General features: G+C 43.2%; 2 protein-coding genes and 1 long non-coding RNA gene across 8 annotated transcripts; 1 reads left to right on the top strand and 2 right to left on the bottom strand.

Annotated features, from left to right (window-relative positions):
• Positions 1-1384: 1384 nt before the first annotated feature.
• On the bottom strand, positions 1385-11083 carry abcc10 (ATP-binding cassette, sub-family C (CFTR/MRP), member 10). Of its 3 annotated transcripts, none has more exons than XM_011619311.2 (22): positions 11032-11083; positions 10268-10480; positions 8818-10186; positions 8317-8544; positions 7924-8080; positions 7668-7816; positions 7507-7586; positions 7133-7304; positions 6847-6945; positions 6238-6427; positions 5928-6002; positions 5523-5711; positions 5276-5411; positions 4896-5094; positions 4358-4701; positions 3933-4102; positions 3697-3857; positions 3277-3530; positions 2864-3009; positions 2526-2623; positions 2074-2186; positions 1385-1992 (listed from the first exon to the last, which is right to left on the bottom strand). In XM_011619311.2, the coding sequence occupies exons 2-22, from the start codon at positions 10441-10443 to the stop codon at positions 1857-1859; spliced, it is 4641 nt and encodes a 1546-aa protein (XP_011617613.2). In that variant the 5' UTR covers positions 10444-10480; positions 11032-11083; the 3' UTR covers positions 1385-1856. The 3 variants fall into 3 exon arrangements, with proteins under 3 accessions (XP_011617613.2, XP_011617612.2, XP_029706635.1); XM_011619310.2 differs by having other exon boundaries at positions 10574-11057; XM_029850775.1 differs by lacking the exons at positions 1385-1992; positions 2074-2186; positions 2526-2623 and having other exon boundaries at positions 2868-3009; positions 3383-3530.
• On the top strand, positions 10374-14416 carry LOC115253284 (uncharacterized). The gene is made up of 3 exons (XR_003891587.1): positions 10374-10500; positions 13927-14172; positions 14289-14416. It is a non-coding gene; the product is annotated as an uncharacterized lncRNA (long non-coding RNA).
• sp2 (sp2 transcription factor) lies at positions 11467-18046 on the bottom strand. Of its 4 annotated transcripts, XR_965834.2 has the most exons (9): positions 17844-18046; positions 16449-16525; positions 15443-16192; positions 14985-15203; positions 14575-14869; positions 14268-14445; positions 13936-14129; positions 13450-13847; positions 11467-12515 (listed from the first exon to the last, which is right to left on the bottom strand). XR_965834.2 is itself a non-coding variant. In XM_003978021.3 (8 exons), exons 1-8 carry the CDS (start codon positions 17848-17850, stop codon positions 13747-13749), a joined length of 1821 nt encoding a protein of 606 aa, XP_003978070.1. In that variant the 5' UTR covers positions 17851-18046; the 3' UTR covers positions 11467-13746. The 4 variants fall into 4 exon arrangements, 3 of the variants coding, with proteins under 3 accessions (XP_003978070.1, XP_029706657.1, XP_011617615.1); XM_003978021.3 differs by having other exon boundaries at positions 11467-13847; XM_029850797.1 differs by having other exon boundaries at positions 11467-13847; positions 17822-17849.
• Positions 18047-19440: the final 1394 nt, after the last annotated feature.

Genomic DNA, 19440 nt, shown 5'->3' on the forward strand with positions numbered 1-19440 from the left:
TCCAGTATCGGTCTCATCTGTCATGTAGGTTTTATCAGGCTGATGTGCTGCTTGTTTAAGTTTTGCTTTTCTTTTCTCTGCTCTTCTCTTTTCTCCTCTTCATTGTCTAGCAGGTGAATGTTATTATGCTTTGGTGGGATGAAACAATGAAGATTAGAATGTTCTCATAGAAATGAAAAAACAACTGCTTGTACTTTGACCCCAATCACAACTTTTATTATAAAGATTTAATGACAATGAATCTTAATGACAAACCCTAAATTATCAATAACAGGAGCAGCCAAACTGCCCTCACTGTCCAAAAATGCCTGTTTTTTAATACCTTCAAAATGAGCCCAATATAGGACTTTTAACAGCCCCCCTCCCCCCCTCTCGCTATAATGAAAATTGAATTTCCAGGAATCAAAGCAGAAACCAAACACTCCCTTGACAACACAACTCTTTGTTGACATGTGAAAAATGCTGATCTGAGCCGAGGGCGTGGCAGGTGTCAATTGTTTGGCTTCTTGAGTTTTCCTGATGGCCCAGATGAGTCAATGTGATTATCCTCACCAAGAGTCAATCAGGGCGAGAAGACAGTTCACAACAGATTCTCACAAACCACATACAATCTAAATATCTACACTGGGACATTTAATCGCATTTTCAGGGATATTCAAATGTATGTAATTTTCATTTTCTTAACCGCTTTATCCCTTTTGGGGTCATGGGGAGGGCGCACATATGAGTGAAGGCAGGTCCACTGCTGGAGGAGGCACCAGTTCATCACAAGGCCCTATGTGAGAATTTATGGGTTTAGTACCTTGCTCAAGGATACCTCGTTTGAGGGTACCTTGGCAGTGCTCTGACACCTTCCCCTACTACCAGAACACCATGTCTTGTCTGCAATTGGGCTCGAACCGAGAACCCGCTGCTTCACAGCCCAGTTCCCAACAGAGCTACCACAAATTTGATTATATGGTATTATATAAATTATCAGCGTAACCATTTGATTATATCTGAAATTGCAATCTTCTTGAATATTTTGACATTTTGGGTCATGAGTTTGTGAGACTCTGCTGTGATTGAGCAGGAAAGAAGCATGATCACACCAACTCTGCTAACTAGCAGCTAATAATGTTACCTACCTGTTGCTTTTTTCTATCTCAAAGTTAATATCAAATACATTCAAATAAATTCCCTTTATTGACAGTATTTCCAATAGTTCTGTCGACAGTAACGAAGAATTGTTTATCATCTGTAGAGCAATCAATATGATCTGTAAACAAATCAGAAAGAGCAGTGAACCGAAACAGCAACTCTGAGGTTCACTGAGGCTCCCTCTACGTTGACATAAACCTAAACCAGTCAGTTTTGTTGAAAGTTATAGATAATAGGCAGCCAATTGTGTTAAACGTATTTATTTGCATGTTAAACTGATTTGTGGGTCTTCACATCTCAGAATCATCATTCTCAGAATTTTCATCACATAATTAAAATTTTACCTTCATGGATTTAGCATTAACATTCTGATCAACATATTTCATAACTTTTAAAATAGGTAGAGTCAATTATTAACTCCATCATTAAATAAGATAAATTAAGTCTGAACCCAAACAAGCTGTTTACACAGATTTCTGATGAGATTGTAATCAATCACTGTTAAATGCGGCACAAACAGGGGCTCGTTAACACATTCTGTTGTGATTTCTGCTCAGCTCAGTTTTCCTCCCAGTAACACACCTCTGGATCATCTCCCACGAGAAAAAATCAAACACCATAAAAAAGTGATTTAGTGTGACTTTAGAACGTCGGTTGCTGCTTTAGAGTTAAAGCATTATTGTCATTTAACTTCACAACTGAGCATTGGATGTTATTCATTCTGCTCTGTGACCAACCAGCCTCTGGAAGATGGACCGGTCCATTTGGCAGAGAGCAGCTGGAGTGTCAAACTCCACCACCTTCCCAGCGTGAAGCACCAGTACTCGCTCACAGTCCATAATGGTGTTTATCCTGGTGACATGTGCAGCAATGAACAATGAACAACAGAGGCAAAGGCAAAACAAGGAAACAGTCAGGCTGTATGATCCCTACCTGTGTGCGATTGTGAGGACGGTCTTGTTCTGAAACTTCTCCCTGATGGTTTGTTGCAGCAGTTTGTCCGTCTTCTGGTCCACGCTGGCTGTGGCCTCATCAATACACAGAAGCTACATGGAGGACAGCCAGGGAAAAGGGTTATTTTTCTGACCAGTTTGGTATTTATCTCTTTTCACATCTTACCAGGGAGTTAAATCCTTTCTAAAGTACTTCAGAAGAATTGACTCTCCTGTTATTAGTTCTGTTAATGACTCCAGCTGTATGGAAAGACACTGAATTCTCCCAAGTCAGCTACGCATCCACATTAAACATGGGTAAAATGTTGGCAATAATGCATGGGGAATGAAATTACGATCTTAAAAAGTGTGAAAGTGGCACCCTACAAAAAGGAAAAACACACAGTAAGATTTACTGGGAGCTATTTTTGAAGGCTACAGTCACAGCCGCACCTTAGCATGGGTCATCAGAGCTCTGGCCAGACACAGTAGTTGTCTCTGTCCAACAGAAAAGCATCTTCCTCTCTCTCCAACTTCAGCATCCAGACCACCTGAGACAAGCACAGCAACAAATTAGCCACAGAGGCAGCCAGTGTAGGGACAGAAGGGAAACAACCCATTAACTCCACTTTCTGAGAGAGAGAAAATATGTGTCTGATTAGGCGAGTGGTGAAATTATGCTGAGTCGCCCACCTGACTCAACAAACATGACAAAAGGTTTTCTTTGTCAGAGGCAGGTGGTTTCATTTAAACGCACATACCTCCCCCATCTCACCCCTCCTGCCTCTTACCCATTCTGTAGACCACATCGCTGAGGTGACACTGCATCAGGACGTCCAGCAGCTGCGGGTCCGAGTGACGCCCACACGGGTCCAGATTCTCCCGGATGGTCCCACTGAATAGGAAGGGATCCTGGGGAATGATGGCTAACCTGGACCTGCAGGGTGCGCCAAGTAGAAAAATACTTTTTTTGGTTGTTTTCTAGAATAACAAGGATTATCTAGTTATTCTTACTTAATTCATTTTCAAAGAAATCTGTGAAAAACCTCGATTTTAATAATAAAACTGCACATACAATAAAACTGTTTTTGATATCTAAAACTGAACCTGGTTAATTGTGGCTCACTCTTCTCCCATCGGAAGATGAATGAGTGAAGCAAACCTTAAAGTATTTTTAATTCAAACAAATCCTTCAGCACTGTACCTGAGCTGAGCCAGACCCACAGTGCAGATGTCCAACCCGTCCAGAAAAATCTGACCCTGGTTCAGCTCCAACATACGGAACAGGGCCAGGAAGAGTGTGGACTTGCCAGAGCCTGTGCGTCCAACGATGCCCACTTTCTCCCCAGGTCTCACTACGAAGCTCACCCCATCCAGGGCGTTAGGAAGACCATCTCTGTAGGCTAAAACCACACTGCGGAACTCCAACCAACCCTGTGCGGGCCAGACTGGGTCCAGCTGAGGGTGGTCAAGAAAGGAAGTAAGAATGAGTGTGCCAAGACTCTGTCATTATGAAATAATTGATATATTTTCTTAAATATTGAGATCAACAAAAAGAAAAATCGCTTCCTGCTGTGTCGAGACTGTGGTTCTGATTGAAATGAGACTATTATTGTGGTCTGACCTGTTTGTTCTGGTTCTGTGGCTCGATGGGAAGGTCAGTGGAGTACTCCTCAGTTCTCTCCACACTAACCAGCTGCATTTCAGTCTGGGTAAAGCTGAATATGAGTCCAGAGAGCAGCGTGGTGATGGACAGGGAATAGGAGAGGGACAGACCCACCAGGCCTGGAAAGAGCAAAAGACAACTTATTCAAATGGCTCCTTTCAGCTCAAAGACAGCCAGCTCAGCTGTGGACTCACCAGGGTCTACTGAACTATACTGGTGTTGGATGACAGCGATGGTGCTGAGGCTGCTCACCACAGCCACACCGATCAGTTGCAGGCGGATGTCCAGCCATTGCATGGCAGCTTTGCTCAGGAACTGGCAGCGCTGATTCAGCTCCAGGCGCCTGATGTTCTCCTCCTCAAACCTAGAACATTGTCCACAGTTAGTGGTGATTCTGCATTTGAATCGTATCAGTGTGTAAATGTGAGCAGTGTTTAGATCTTTGAGTGACTGATTTTAAAAGAATCCACAAGTAATTTTTATATGATGCATAAGGAAAGATGAGTTGATCTTCAACCTGATTTCTGTTTGTTGACTAGCACAGATTAAACAGACCATAAAATAGGGACGGCAAACTGAGAATAAGATGCAGATGGCAGATCAGTTTCCTTTCCCCCACCTTGCACAGCTGCCACTGGCCCGGATGGTTCCCAGCCCACTCAATGTCTCTGAGAAGTGGGAATAGATGGGGGACAGAGTAAGGCTGCACAGGCGCTTTAGCTCCCGAGACGTTTGCCGATAGAAGTCCTGGGTACGGTAGTAGAAGATAGCCAGAGGAGGCAGAGCTAAAAGGACCCAGGGGAGACCGTAGCTCATCACCACTAGCATGCCCAGCAGGTTGAAAACCGTAGCCAACAGGATGTTCAGTATAAAGGGCAGGCTGTCATCCACACTGTACAAGTCTGAAGAGAAGCGGTTGAGAATACGGCCCATTGGGGTGGTGTCAAAGAAGGTCACAGTGGCCTAACAGAAGACGAAAGAATACTGTCACCCAGGAAATCAGCAGCTCTAGGTCGTCGATGAGCTGTGCGGTCGCATTCCCGGTCAAAGCAAGGAGGTTATCAAAGATCAGAGTGTCCAAAAACACTCCTCAGACAACCAAAACCATCAGTACCTCACTGTCAGCTTATTGGGGCAACAAATCTCAAAAGACACACCTGAAGAACCCGGTCCAGAAGTCTGTTGTGGATTATTTTGGCAGCGCAAATAGTTCCGTAGGCGAAGAGGAAGGCTCGGATGGCTGTGAAGACAGTGTTGGCGGCAGCGATGGAGCTGTAGACCGTGAGGTAAAACACTGTGTCTGAGCTCATGTTGTTGGAGGACATGAGAGTCTGCACAGAAGAGGACAGGGGGGACCTGGGGGGGCAGATGTGGATGTTTTAAGAGTCAGTTAGAAAAAAAGGGAAGTTACAGCTGATTGAGCTGATCTCATTTAGTACTCCTCGTAAAGATCTTCGTTTTTTTCAACCATCATAGACTAAAACAACAAATTCCTGTATATTTCAGGAATTTGCTGCTTTGCTCAAGGAGAACTTACATTAAAACTCCTGATGAGAAAAGCAGCAGGTGAGGTGAGCTGAAACTCAGGGAAGAACTGTTTGACCCAGATGAACCGTTGTTTTTCAGCTCTGAGATCCAATAAGAAAGCCACCAGTCTGAAACATTCTTAGAGCCTGGAAGACAAAGCAACCACAGCTTTAGGGGTAGGCATTCAGAGATGAATTCAATGGCAGTAAATGTTGTCGGTAACAGTTCAGCTGCAGATTAACGTCTGCTGGTAAAACCTTGCATGAGAAGCAGAGACATCAAGATAGAGGTAGCCAGCAGTCCTCTCACAGCCAACCAGTAAGTCCTGTAAACTCCCCATGACAAGCTGCCGGACTGCTTCTGCTCCGAACCCAAAAGGTCAAGGTCATCGTCCACACAGAGGTCAGGAGGTGAGCTTGGCTCTTCTTTGTCCAGTTCCTCACCATCTTTAAAAGCAGGTGAAGTTTTCACTAATGCTTGTTTCATGTTGACAAAGAGATGAACTTAGAAGTTATGAAACCTGTCATGACAGGAAGAATTAAAAGACCAGATTGAACGCACTGCAAGGCCAGTTTCATCATTAACATTCTGCCTTTTTTCAGACTGGTTAGAAGGTTTATGAACACATGGTCATGAGTCTCTTTTTCTCAAAGCAAACATACAGTTGTTTTTCATGCTGTGGTCAGTCCTTTTTTTCGGTACTGCCTCCACCAAAGGAAGGATTTCTGTTGGTGTGCCTGTTCAACACAAAAGAACAATGAAGGTGACATTTTAAAACAGCAAAAAAGCTGTTTCAATCTATAAAATGTTACAAAAGCGAATTCATTTGTGAAATACATGTTCTTTCATATCTCAAATTTTCTGTTTTCTGCGTTTAACCTTTGACCTAAAGTTTGACAGTTAAAGAGTGTGTGAGCAGGCTCTCGACTACTAGGATATTTCCGAACTCCTGATCCAGATATTTGCTCCTACCTGTTCTGATGATGGTTCCATTATCCATGAGGACCACCATGTCAGCTTTCTTCACAAATTCAATGCGATGAGTACAAAGGATTCTGGTCTTCCCCCTGAGCAGCTCCATGATACATTTCTTCATGAGATGTTCGGCCACGTCAGTGTCAACAGCCGCCAGAGGATCATCAAGGAGGTAGATGTCTTTGTTCTGAGGTCAGATCAAAACTTAAAGATTAAGGTAACATCACACACCGGAATAAAGGACCTTCAGAACATTTACAGATGATCTCTGATAAAAAACACTCAATTGTGATTGAGATGTGGATCATTTGTTCTCTTCACATTCTTCTACTACTTATGAGCAGCAGGTGCTCAAGTCAGAATCCAGGGATCATCTATAAATCTGGTCCCACTAGACTGGATTCGGGATAGATTTTAATTTTGTTTTGATACTGAACTTTGCACTCCCTTATCATTAGCCGTTCAGAAAGAGGACACAATAAAAATGAGCTGTAGCTGTTTGTGTGTTATGTTTTCAGAAGGTTTTGTTTGACAGTTACTAATCCCGGATGATGTGTCCTCTATTAAAAATCACAAATGTGACAGGGAACAACAACTGTCTCTGACCATGTAAACAGCTCTGGCCAGGGCCAGCCGAGCCTTCTGCCCTCCACTTAGAGTCACTCCGTTCTCTCCCACCTCTGTTCTGTCACCATTTGGCAAAACCTGAAGACACATTTTAGAAGTTTATCATCAACTTTAGCAAACAGTATAATTTCACCAAAAGACTCAGGCTGCCTTAGACAACATTGTATTGATTTAAAAAAAGGATGTAAATCAGAGGTAAATTTCAGTAAATAAGTTTTAAATGCATATTTTATTTCATTTCTGGCTAAGAGTGTAGGAAGTATACCTTGAGATCATCTGCGAGGCTACAGGCCTCAATCACTGCATGGTAGAAAAGGGGGTCATAATGTTTTCCAAACAAGATGTTGTCCCGCACTGACGCATGTTGAATCCACGGTTCCTGAGCGGCCAGGCCAAAGCCAACCTCTCTGTCAGGAACATATAGAACTCCTCCGAGCCTGCACAGCCAGGAGAAAGAGCTGTAGGCAAAAACTCAAATCTCTTTTGTTCAGAGAGTGTGAGAGGAAGCTGAGACAGCAGCTTTCAAAAGCCAGTTTTAAATGTTTTCAGGAGTGGGAACTCTCAGTTTGGATATGCACAAAATACACATAAATAAAATACATATATCATACCTTTAGTGACGTTCCAGCTATAATTTACCTGTTTAGTTCCCCAGTGAGAGCAGCCAGTAAGGAACTCTTCCCACAGCCAACCTTCCCAACTACAACCACCAGAGAGCCCTGACAAGGACACACAGACATAAATCTTATTAATAATCTATGCAATTAGGAAAACAATAACAGCTCAATATTTTATGGTACCCTGTTTATGTGCAGGTTGAGGCTGTGCAGCAGCAAACTCCCTTTAGCAGCTTCACCCTCAGAAGGTCCCTCTTTATCAAGCTCGGGCCCCTGCCAGGAAAACGTCCCCTGGTTTAACAGGACAGACGTGTGACTGTCTTCAGGAGTTCCTGCAACACATGGAGAAGTGCATATTCTCACATGTAGCAACAAAAACACAAAAAGACGAATAAAAGATCTTAAAAATTTGTATATTTCTGATAGAGCAGTATGACACCCTGGGCATAGTAGGACTGCAGATCCCGATTGGTCAGTTTAAAGAATCGCTGGATTCTTTCCAGAGACACTTTGGACTCCAGGATGCTGTTTAGAACCCAAGGAAAAGAGTTGAGTGGAACGATCAACATTCCCACCAAAGCCAGCATGGTGAATACCTGCAGAGCAGAACATTGATGACAGATCCTGAGCATTAATGAGGGATAAGGAATGGCTGAAGAAATGTCTAACAAACATCAGCAAAACACCAAAGAACCAACTGAATGGTTAATGAGTCATTGTTAACTTACTAAAGTTCTGTTTTTCTCTATTCTTGATCAGAGAACGTAAAATGTAATGCACATGTAATTAAAAAAATCTGAAGAAATTCTCCTGTAAATGTTGAAACACCCACCTTAGCTGCAGTAAGCTGGTTTCCCAGCAACACATATGTGATGAAGGTGATGATGGAGATGACCACAGGCAGCGCGGCCCAAGTGTAAACACACAAGGCATCCAAATACTTGATGGCCTTGAGGTGGGAAAGCTCTTCCTTACGACAGTCAGAGACTTTCTGAGTAAAATGAGACTCCCAGGTGTAAAACTTGATGACGCGAATGCCGAATAGGATCTCTGTCATAATCTGGAAGACAAACATGTAACAAAAGTCTAAGTTATAAAATAGATTAGATGCCTTTGACTTAAATTCACCTAAATGTTAAAAGCAGGGATCCTCTGCCATTTAATGGTGACTAAAATAATATTGGTCACCATTTTCACCTACTAGAGGCAATTGCTTTATTTTATAATGGCAGATTTTCCATTTCACAGAAATATCCAATTAAAGGTAAATATTCATCTATCAAATTTCAACATTTCAGGTATAATATCAAGCATGATTTTAGCAGGGTCTCACCTTAACACGGCTGTCCTTGCAGCTGAGCATTTGTTTGTTGTTGCTAAGGATACGAGAAGCAAGGAATCTGTTGAAGGGAACAAGAAGCACTGCTACGCAGAGTCCTCCAAGGAAAGCCACGCCCACCTGCAGGTACATCAGGTACAGTGTGGCAATGAAACAGAAAGGCATGCTCCAGAGCTCATGGAAGCTGGTGAAGAAGTTGACTACGCGATCCACGTCGGTGCTCATCAGGTTAATGACCTCGCCCATGGTGAAGCGAGCCAGGTTGCTGCTGCTGACCTGCAGGGCTTTGCCATAGATGGCCGACACAAGAGCGGCACGTGCACTCAGCGCCACCTTTGAGATCTCAAAAACAAAGATGTTCCGAAAAACAGAACTCAAAAGAGTGGTGACAAACAAGCCAAGGGTGCACCAGACACCAGTACTGACAGGAGCTCCCTTTTCCTCCACGAAGTTGACGAGGCTGCTGAGAAGGAGTGGACCTGCGAAGCTCAGCATGTTGACTAGCACCTTCTGAAGGCCGAGGATGTAATAACGAAATCCAAAGGTCTTGTGCAGCACCTTCGACAGACTTGCATCCCCTTCCAGTTGTGACGACTCCTCCTGGTGATGTGAACTCCAGGAGCCGCTCTGCAAGTTTCTGCTGACCGCTGTGGGGCACTGGTTCTCCCCATCAGTTACAGAGTCCCCGCGGTGACAGGAGTCCCAACACCGGTGGAAGTATTGACGTATGACGCTAGTCTGAAGTTTCCAAGGGAGGTGATAAACATCGGTCGCTTTGTCCAACGCTCCCCGCTGCCCCCGTTTCAGAAGTGGGGTCAACCAGAGGTAGAAGAGCCGAGAGAAGCATCCGGCTCCATCCTCAGCCACCATTTCACCAGTTTGTGGCTGGGAGATCTCTGAGATAAGTGGGGAGCCATCCACAGCATTGACATACAAAGTATATCCAGCATCACTGACGCAGGGGAATGCAAATGCCAGAAGATAAACTAGGATGGGAACTGCTCTAGCAGAAGCAAGTGCAAAGCGGGATATTTTAAGAGGTTCTGTCACATTCAAATATTCTTTACTGTCGTAACTTATTATTGTAATAATGGTGTTTGGAACAGAAAGAAGAACAAGCAAAAGCAGCAGTGGAGGGCCTCTGGCTCTCCTGTAGACAGTCTTCTGGAGCACCACAATGGTACTAAAGTGGACCAGCCAGGCCACAATGGCACAGCCATTGGCTAGGATGTCCAGATACATATCCTGCTGCTGGATCAGGCTCACCAAGATGATATCAGCAGTAAAAAGCAAAGCAGCCAGCAGAGAGGACATCGACCTGAGCGTCCAGCCGCAGGGGGCAGATGTCTGGAGAAGGCTGCATCTGGGGAATGGGAATGTTCATCAAATATGAGATGAATTATTCAACTTTCAGTGAAATTAACATTTCTATGACAGCTATTACCTTCTCGTTCCAAGGTAGCAGGCACTGAAAATGGCCATGGCAGCATGAGGGAAGGTACCAAGGACGAGCTGGTTGAAACAGGGGCTGATGTGACCATTCTGCCACACGGGGAACGGTTTCTGCTCATCTGTATGGCAGAGGCCAGCAAGCAGTTCTGCAGGACCTAAGTCCCCCATTCCTCCACCTATTTTACTGCCTTCATTCTGAAAAGATCTGACAAGTGGATATACGAGGTAGGATTGTCTGATCAAGACTCTGAGCAAAATAGCGTGACCTATATATATATATTTTGACAAAATACATTACCTCTTTTACATCTTAAACACAAAAGATTACACATTTCAGAAGAAGTTTGCATTAAGATCAAATCTACTAATTCCATATGTAGTGGACTGAGACGAGTTGTTTATGTTCGCATGTGTGTATAGGTGCGCACTATAATATTCTGTATTGTAGCTGTATTGTCACATTGGTACCGATCTCAAGTGCCCTCCGTCCTTATGCTATGTGGTTCAGAACTTTCCACGAACCGTATAAGCAGCAAAGGTTTCAGATTGAGATGTTTGTGTTTCGTTACTGAACGGTGAAGCAGTGTAAACAATAAGGTTTGCTAACTAGCCTAACCAAAATATCGTCTAGTTTGGTTTGCTTTTTCAACCCCGTCACGATAACACAACTACTGTGTGACAAAACAACAGACAGACTTCTTAGTGCTAAAATAAATTGCAAGCAACGAAAACTCGAAAATAAATCGTCACATTTACCGGCTTCGGTTCGGCTAACAGGAAGTAGTTTTGAATTCCAATGACGTGTACTATTTTTTTCAAAATAATGGGCAGTGTCACCATGTGAACGGATAAAAGGATTATTTCTGTTTTCTAACACAAAGTAAATATTCGTTCTTCCAATCACTGTTCAAAAGTAATCACTGACTTTTAACGTTATTTTACTTCTGGAAGAGAGTTTTTAAAAATATCTTCATTCATCAAATTCACCAGTTACAATAACTATTTACAAAATATGCACAAATAAAAAAATCAGCAAGTTTGTGTGTTTATTGAAATTTGCACTGTAGAAAAGGAGAAAGGTTGTGTTTTAGCACCTTTGTACATATTAAATAAACTAGCTGGTTTTCAGGCTTCAAGGTAATATGAAATATAGGCATATGGTCAGTCAGAAACCAAGCAAAAGCTGTCCTAATTTGGAAGATTTTGTATTTAATATAATGGAGACCGCATTTACAAATTTAGGGACCAGGGTTTTGAAATCAGTGCACAGTACATGTAAAGTATGTTAAAAATCAAAATTTCTTACAAATGCTGTTACTTGGAATTAGAAGGGAAAAACTTAAATACTGGGTGCAGCTGTCTAAGGCATTTATATTTCAATAGAAAAAATATCTAATGTCTTATACAAAGCAGGAACAAAGCTATACAATATCACATATTGTTTTACCTACACACTGTACAAATTCCACTAAGTTTAGGGTCAACCAACCCAACCATAACATGTGGTGGTTTAACATTGTTTTCTCTGAATAACCTACATTTATGGTGTCTAACAGACACATATTGTATTTACATTTTCAGACACAAAATATAAACATAAATATAAGCAGACTCTGTTCATCCAAACTATATAATGGCATCAACCTTTTTCAGACACTTTATCTGACAAATTAACCTTATATTACACTGTAACAAATGTTATTTTTGTCTTTTGGTCAAAGCAGTGGAGGTGGTGACTCAATGCACGGGGAAGCTGCTACCTGCCATCAGATGGCGCTGTGCTCATTTGACTCAAAGTCAGACAATAACTGATCCAGTTTTTCAAAAAGACAGAATCGAAAGTGTGACTCAAACCATTGGGAAAGAATACTGTTGCTGTAGTAAGAATAACACACAACCAACCAAATGTTGGTCAATCAGAAAAACCCATGATTCAATGTTAGTTCAAACTTGTCAGACAACTGAAAACAAAACTCAAGCAACTGACTAAAGATTTGGAAAAGTTTTTTTTTTTTTTTTTTTTTTTAACATTTCATGACATGATTGTCAATTCAGGCGAAACGACTTGAAATCTGATCATATATACAGCAATGCATAGGCTATAAAGTACCAGGCTAAATGTAGATGTAAAGCAAAAAAAAAAAACAATTTCCCCAGAGTTTGCTTATTAGTTATTAAAACAGAAAATATTGTAGGTTTGAGAATCTCTTGGGCAGGTATCAGGATGCCGAGAAGTGGAACTGAAAAAATCACAGGATAACAGGTTATTATTATAATATCATGATAAAAATGTAAAATTCAAGCGTACTACTCGGAGGAGTGCTGAATTCCTGGGATAATCCTGTGGGGATGTTGATCAATCAGATGTTCAGGTGAGAGTTAATGGAGTCTCTTAATACTTTTTGGTTTGTTTGGACATCACCCTGAAGGAAACATTCAAACCCTCATTGAAAAAGATATGAATCACAAATCTAAGAAAGGTGTTTATGTGTGTTTACTTCCTTATTCACAGTATTCAGGAATATTCCTAAAAGTAAACTATAAAATAAACAGTTAAGCCAATTATTGTTTTCCCATCCATTTAAGTTTAACAAGACTCTCTTTCTTCTCTCAAAGTGTATTTCCAAGTATATTATATAACCTTTTGTTATCTCTTCAGACCTTTAAATGTTGCTTAGTTGACTGAATGTGTTCCAGCTGAATCAGGATCCCTTCAAAGATGTCACAACTTTGTTGTCAAATTCTTTTTGGCTGGCAAATTAATTTTCATTTGAAGCACTATTCTTTAAGGCACAGTGACCTCTGCTGCTGGGGAGCTTCCAGGTCAGGGTCAGTCTGAAATGAGTGTCTGTAGGTCTCTGAAGCGCTGAAGCCAGACTGGTGAAAACACTCAACAAAACAGGCATCTGCTTAAAAGAAATCTTATCAAATCTAATGTAGAACCAGCGTGGCCTCCCTTTATTCTCAAAACTGCTTTGTTGATCAGTTTGTAACAACTGTATAAATAAAGGGTATAAATAGTTAATTAGCATTAGTATTATGTAATAATAGTTGTACACACACTTTTTAAATTGTGAAACTTTTTAGTCTTGTTTGGGGAGTTTTTTAGTGATGGAAAAAACCTTCACAGGTGGGCAGTTTTGAAATAAATCAGATACTTAGAAATTAAATTACCATTCAAAAAATGTCTGTTTTTGAGTTCTGCGTCTGAATCCTGGCTCTTCAGTTACCTTCCCCATGCTGCAGGAGTCTGTTAGGGCTTCTTCTCAGACCCAAGAAATCAAAGATGAGGAAGTACTGTTAATAAAGTCCAGCAGGAAGGGTTTGACTGTACATCACACTGCAGTGTCCTCGAGAAGTGACGCACTGTTTCCTACAATGGGATAAGCCTCACATGCTCCCCTCGTGTTATGGCCTCTGTCCCTCCTTCCTTTCATACAGTCTGCTGTATGTACCCGACACACAGGCCATTCACAGATTCTTGGTGTTTATGTGAGTCTTATAGTGCTTCGTCAGATGGTCGCTCCTCATGAAGCGTTTCTGACACTGGCTGCACTCAAAGCGCTTGTCTCCTGTGAGGAAAACGCAAACAGAAGAAGAGAACGGCATTAACACTTAATAAAAATCCCTGATTGTGCTTGTGTGTTCCAGGAGACAGACCTGTGTGAGTCCGGGCGTGTCGTTGCAGCTCGTCGCTGCGTGTGAAACGTTTCCCGCAGAAAACCCAGCTGCAGACAAAGGGCCTCTCGCCAGTGTGCAACCTAACGTGGGCTCTGAGGAGCGATGTTTTCCTGAAAGTCTTCTCACATCCGGGGACATGGCAGATGTGCTTCCTTTTGCCAACTTCTCCAGGCCTGTGACCAGAATACAGTGGTCAAGATAGAGCAACAAGTACCGGTAATCAACTAATTGGAAACTCTGAAGAGACTGATGATCTCTGTTGCAGTTTGTCGAGACATACAAGAGCAAGCAAAGGCACGTGTCACACTCACCTCTTGTCTGCATCTTTACAGTTGGGACACGTGCAAGCCATACGCCTCTTTTTTTCTCCTGGCTGGCTAGGCAGTTCCAGGGTGAGGGTCTGGTCTACCTGGAGGGTGGGTTGCCCTGGTGTTGTTGCCAGTTGCAGCCCTGTACCCTGCATGGTCTGGACTGTGAGATGCTGCTGGCCTGAGAAACAAGTGACAAATCGGCCAAGAGAGAGAGAAAGAGAGAAATGGGGCATCCCCAATTAACTCCAATGCACAAAGTGTGTTTGGTGCATTTAGGATCGTTATTAAGAAACGTGTTGTCTCTCACCCCCTGTGTTCGTGATGGTCACAGGAACTCCCTGAACTTGGACCCCGTTGATGCTGATTGTCTGCACTGCCTGAGCTGTTGGGGAGAGCTGCGACGTGTTCAAAGCTATCAAGCCTCCGGCTGGAGCAATTTTAGCAAGAGTCCTTTCCTTTCGCCCACTTGTCAAGGTCCTCTTGGTGCTGGCCGGTGGTGAGGCTGTGGTGGTGACAACTGAGGTGGTGGGGGTCACTGTCGTGGAGACAGAGTCCTGGAGCTGAACTGTCTGCCACTCCCCCGATGCTGTTTTGAAAATAATCTAAGGGAGATAAGATATCAAGCGGACGTTTTAGACTTTCGGCGAGACAATGTGAGGACTACATGTCTAAATGTTGAGTAAATCAGTCATTAAAACAGCTTTGTTGAGAGGATACCTGTGTTGGTGATGCTTCTGTCTGTGTGAGCTGCAGGCTCTGAGGGACTGCTTGCTTTTGTGGGACGGGTGGCAGTGTGGCAGAGGCAGCCTGCACCACTTTCAGGGCCTGCTGGGGGATCTGAACCACCTGAGAGTCCGGTTTGGGCTGGACCACCTGTACCTGCTGTACCACGGCAGGCTGACCTGGACTCTGTACGATCAGCAGATTGTTACCTGCCTGCAAATGAGGACAAAGAGAGGTTAGCATCAGATATTCAGCTCATCTGGAGTGGGGCAGTCTGAACGGAGTACATGTGTGTTCGAAAAAGACAAAATGAGGCTCAGCACTGACAAAAAATAGAGCCCAAAATGCTTTTTACTGGAGTCCAGTAGAGGGCAGTGTCAACATTCTGATTAGTTTCAATACTCCGGGAATTTAACTGGTGGCTAGGAAACTTCAGTCAGTATTTGTTTTACCTGGATGATGTTGTCGCCAGCTTCTATCACGATGGTCTCCATCTGTCCTGAGGAGGGGGAGGCAGGCTGGGGAGGAGGAGGAGGTGGAGGAGGCTGAGAAGCCAGAACAACTTTCTTCTTCCTCCCTCGTCTTCCTTTTACTGGGATGGGAGGGGCAGTTGCAGTCTCTGTAACTATTTGAGCCCCTCCCACCTCTCCAGATGCCACACTGAGGGGCAGTGTGAGCCCAGTGGGTAACTGCAGAAGGTTTCCAGAGGTGTTATCTGGCTTACGCGGCTTTGGAGAGGGCTTGATGGCCACAGTCTTTTGTGGTGTAACTGAAGTTGTGGCGGCCGGTATTGTCATGGGAGTGGTAATGATAGCATGGTTGGTACCTGGTATGAGCTGGATCTGTCCTGCCTGCGGCATCACCTGGATAGTCTGAGGACCCTGAATCTGTGGCACCACCTGGTACTGGATGTTAGTTGGCGTCGGGTTGTTGGAGCGAGCGGGGCTTTGTTGGATGGTAAGCACAATAGGGCTCCCAGTGGTCGAGGGGGCCAGGCTTGCAGGGAGCTGAATCACATTGCCCTTGGCTGACAGGAATCCCAAGTTTTTGGGGGGAGCAGGAGCAATTGGGGCTGGCTTGATGGGGAGGAGCCTCCGAGGCTGCGGCTGTGCTGGGGAAGAGGTGACAGGAGCCTGGGCAGCAGGAGGACCGATTTTACTGCAGGTGGCAGCCAGGAGAGCCAGCGGAGAAGGTTGGGTGTCCTGCCGTGAGAAACACACAGCAGAGTGTCAACAGCACTACCCCAACAAAATGTCACATTTGCAACCCATTTATCATTTATTCACAAAGAAAAACACAGAATCAATGCAGTGATATCATACCCAGTTCCTCAGATATTCCTTTTGAAAGTTTATTTCAAATATGTTGAACTTATGTGATGGGTGCAAAGCAGCACAAGCATATTGGCAGTAAGCAGGAAAGTGGCACACGACAGCCAAAAATCTTTCTGTTCCTCACCTGTGAGGAAGCAGTGGAGGGCTGGAGGTATTCACTGGGACTGACAGCAACAGTGGTGGCCATACTGTCCTGTAGTTCTGGAAACAGAATCAGCCGGTCAGACAAGGTCAGACTGCACTTGTTCTGGGGTGAAGTAGAATAAGTTAGGTATATTTTACTTAAAGAAAGTGCCTCAAAGATTGTAAATGTAAAAAAAAAAAAAAAAAAATCTGGCTTGATATCAACCACCAGGTAAATCTCATTCATATTATGAACTCATGTGATCAATGTAGATGTATTCGCCATTCAAAACTGATGCTTAACTTGTGTAGAGATGCATATATTTGAGGCAGTTACATCATTATCATTTTTGTCCTCTTACCTTAGCCAAATCGAGTTTTTCCGACTACTTTACATTTATTCACTTGCTTGGATTACAAATGCACTTTTCCAAATATTGACTTTTACACATTTAATGTGTGTTGCTCATATGTAATAGCAATGCGCTCGTACTTGAAGCCAGTGCACTAAAACTCCAAATACTGATGACAGCTGTTTAATCTGCCACATCCAGCACTTGTCACTGCCGACCTGTGAGCAAACAACTGTTGTGGTACCTGAACTACAGCAACCGCATCCTCCAGAAAAGTGAGCCCCGTATAACTAAGCTATATTACCTACAGCTGCAGAACTTGTTAGCCAAACTTGTCCAACCAGAAATTAGTGCAAGCTTTTTTTTTCCGCCAGCCATCTCAAGCAGAAATACATTTCTGATGAGGACAATTTGAAATGTTCCAACATTGACCGCTACTCCAACGGTTCTCCACCGCACATTAAGTCCTGCCAGTAATGCACACACGGTAAACAGAGACACGGCGGCCTCCCAACTGTGCCGCCATCGAATGCATATTGTTATTTTGCGTTGCAATGAATAGTCAGCTAGCAAAGCAGCTAAATACGGACCACTGACCAAACGAGAGTGCAGCGGCTACCCGTTAGCCTATGCTGATTTAGACCGAGTGCTGCTTAGTTTCGAATAATACCGGAACCAAAAAAGACACATTTTGTTGCACCATTTGAAGACGGTGTGTTTTATTGTGGAGCGTTAAGTGAGAGAAATGGGAAGCAGGTTAATTTGCAGAACAAGTGGAACAGCAGCTAGGAACAGACCGTAAACTAGCGTTGGTTGCTAACTTACACGTAGCTAGCAAGCAAAACTCTCTTTGATAACGTTATAGAAAAAGGCAGACCTTTTCCGGAAGTGCATTGCTTATTTTGATTGATACAACTACTCGAGACCTGCTCAAAGATAATTATTCATTAAATAAAATGGTGAGTGTGCTTCTCTACAGTACAAATAGGATGATTTACAAAGTAGAATGTAATATAAACACCAATGTTTTAATTCCTACCCACCGCTCATGACGACATTCGCTCTCCGCGAGCCTTGTAGACCGAGCCCATGGAGGAATCCGCCCGCCCAGCTGCACCAATCCACGGACAATGGATGTCTGAGTGACGTCTGTGACGACCAATCAGCTTGATGAAACCCTATGATTGAAATTCAAGTTAACCAATCACAGTCCGGGATTTTTGTGCGTCTGTCGACGAAGGATGAGTTAACCAATTGGGTTTTAGATATTTTATCTGGCAGAGGCGGTTCCGAGGGCCACACCTCGAAGACACGGGGGCCCTATAGCAGCAATAACGCAGCTTCACTGACGGCCCCGATGGCCAATGTGAGTGTTGATGGACAGTTTGGGCAAAACGAGAATGACAACTGAGTTGATCAATGGGCTTTGAGCCACTTGTGTGTGTGTGTGTGTGTGTGTGTGTGTGTGTGTGTGTGTGTGTGTGTGTGTGTGTGTGTGTGCGTGTGCCGTTATGTGTCCTGAAATAACTAATTATTGGAGTGCTATAATTAAACTTATAATACTACACACTTAAAGATTCTTTTACAATCTTTAAACCTGCATCAACTTATAATAGTGTTGTGGGAAAATAAGACTTGTCAAACACTGGAATCAGTGAATTCATCCATTTTCATCTAGCTCTGTTTCAGTGAACATTATTTACACAACACTATTTACCAGCGGCAGGCTGCTCTTTGCCAGTAATGTTCCAACACACTGCAACAAGAGCAGTTCTATCACAGTTCTTATAGACCTAATCTAGTCACTGAGCCGCAGAGTTAAAAGCCGAAAGAGAAAAAAAGGAGACTCAACGACAAAGGCCTAATAATAATAATCAAATAATGCACAGATGCTGATTTGAACCACAATATTCTGAAATGTTCTGTCTTCAGCATCCACTGCATTGACCCATGGCATTCTATGCCAACAACTTCCCCTTTTCCTTCCACTGGCTTCCCTCTTTTTACTCTTTCACATCAACAACAATGCATACAGCCCGTTTCATATAGGCTTTTCCTAAAGAGTGCACTTGACCTTATTCACATAGTTGTCTGTGCTTCTCCATGCTGCAGCATCTCTCTGCACCGCTGCATTAGCTTTTTAAGTGCTTTAGAAAGAAGAGTTCCTCTCCACCTCAAATGTCCTGTCGTTACCGATGGAGGATGCAGTTATGTCTATCACCTTCTCCCCAGGCACCTCTCTGCAGAACCTCCGAGAGCAGCGGCTGCATAATTTAACCAGAATATCTCAGGGTTTCTTGTCCCCCCCCCCGCTCAACCTGTTTCATGAGCAGGCTGAAGAATTTAGAGGCTTAAACCTTTCAAAGTGAATAACTGAAGTTAAAAAAAGGTCTCTCGATATCCACCGAGGACTGTGGAGCATCTCTAAAACTCAAATTACATGAATATTGAAAATCATGAGTCACAGAGTCATAAAGTTATATAATGTAAAGTAGGTTTCATTGCTAATTATATTAAAGGGCTGATTACTGATGAGGAACCAATTAATGCATTTATTTCCAAAAAAGGAGATTTGTAATTGAAGTAAGTGTCTTTTCCTTCTGGGGTTTTGAGAGTTTTTTTTTTTTTTTCAAATCTATG

Source organism: Takifugu rubripes, chromosome 17 (genome assembly GCF_901000725.2).
Source record: "Takifugu rubripes chromosome 17, fTakRub1.2, whole genome shotgun sequence".
In the NCBI taxonomy this organism is placed as follows: Eukaryota; Metazoa; Chordata; class Actinopteri; order Tetraodontiformes; family Tetraodontidae; genus Takifugu; species Takifugu rubripes.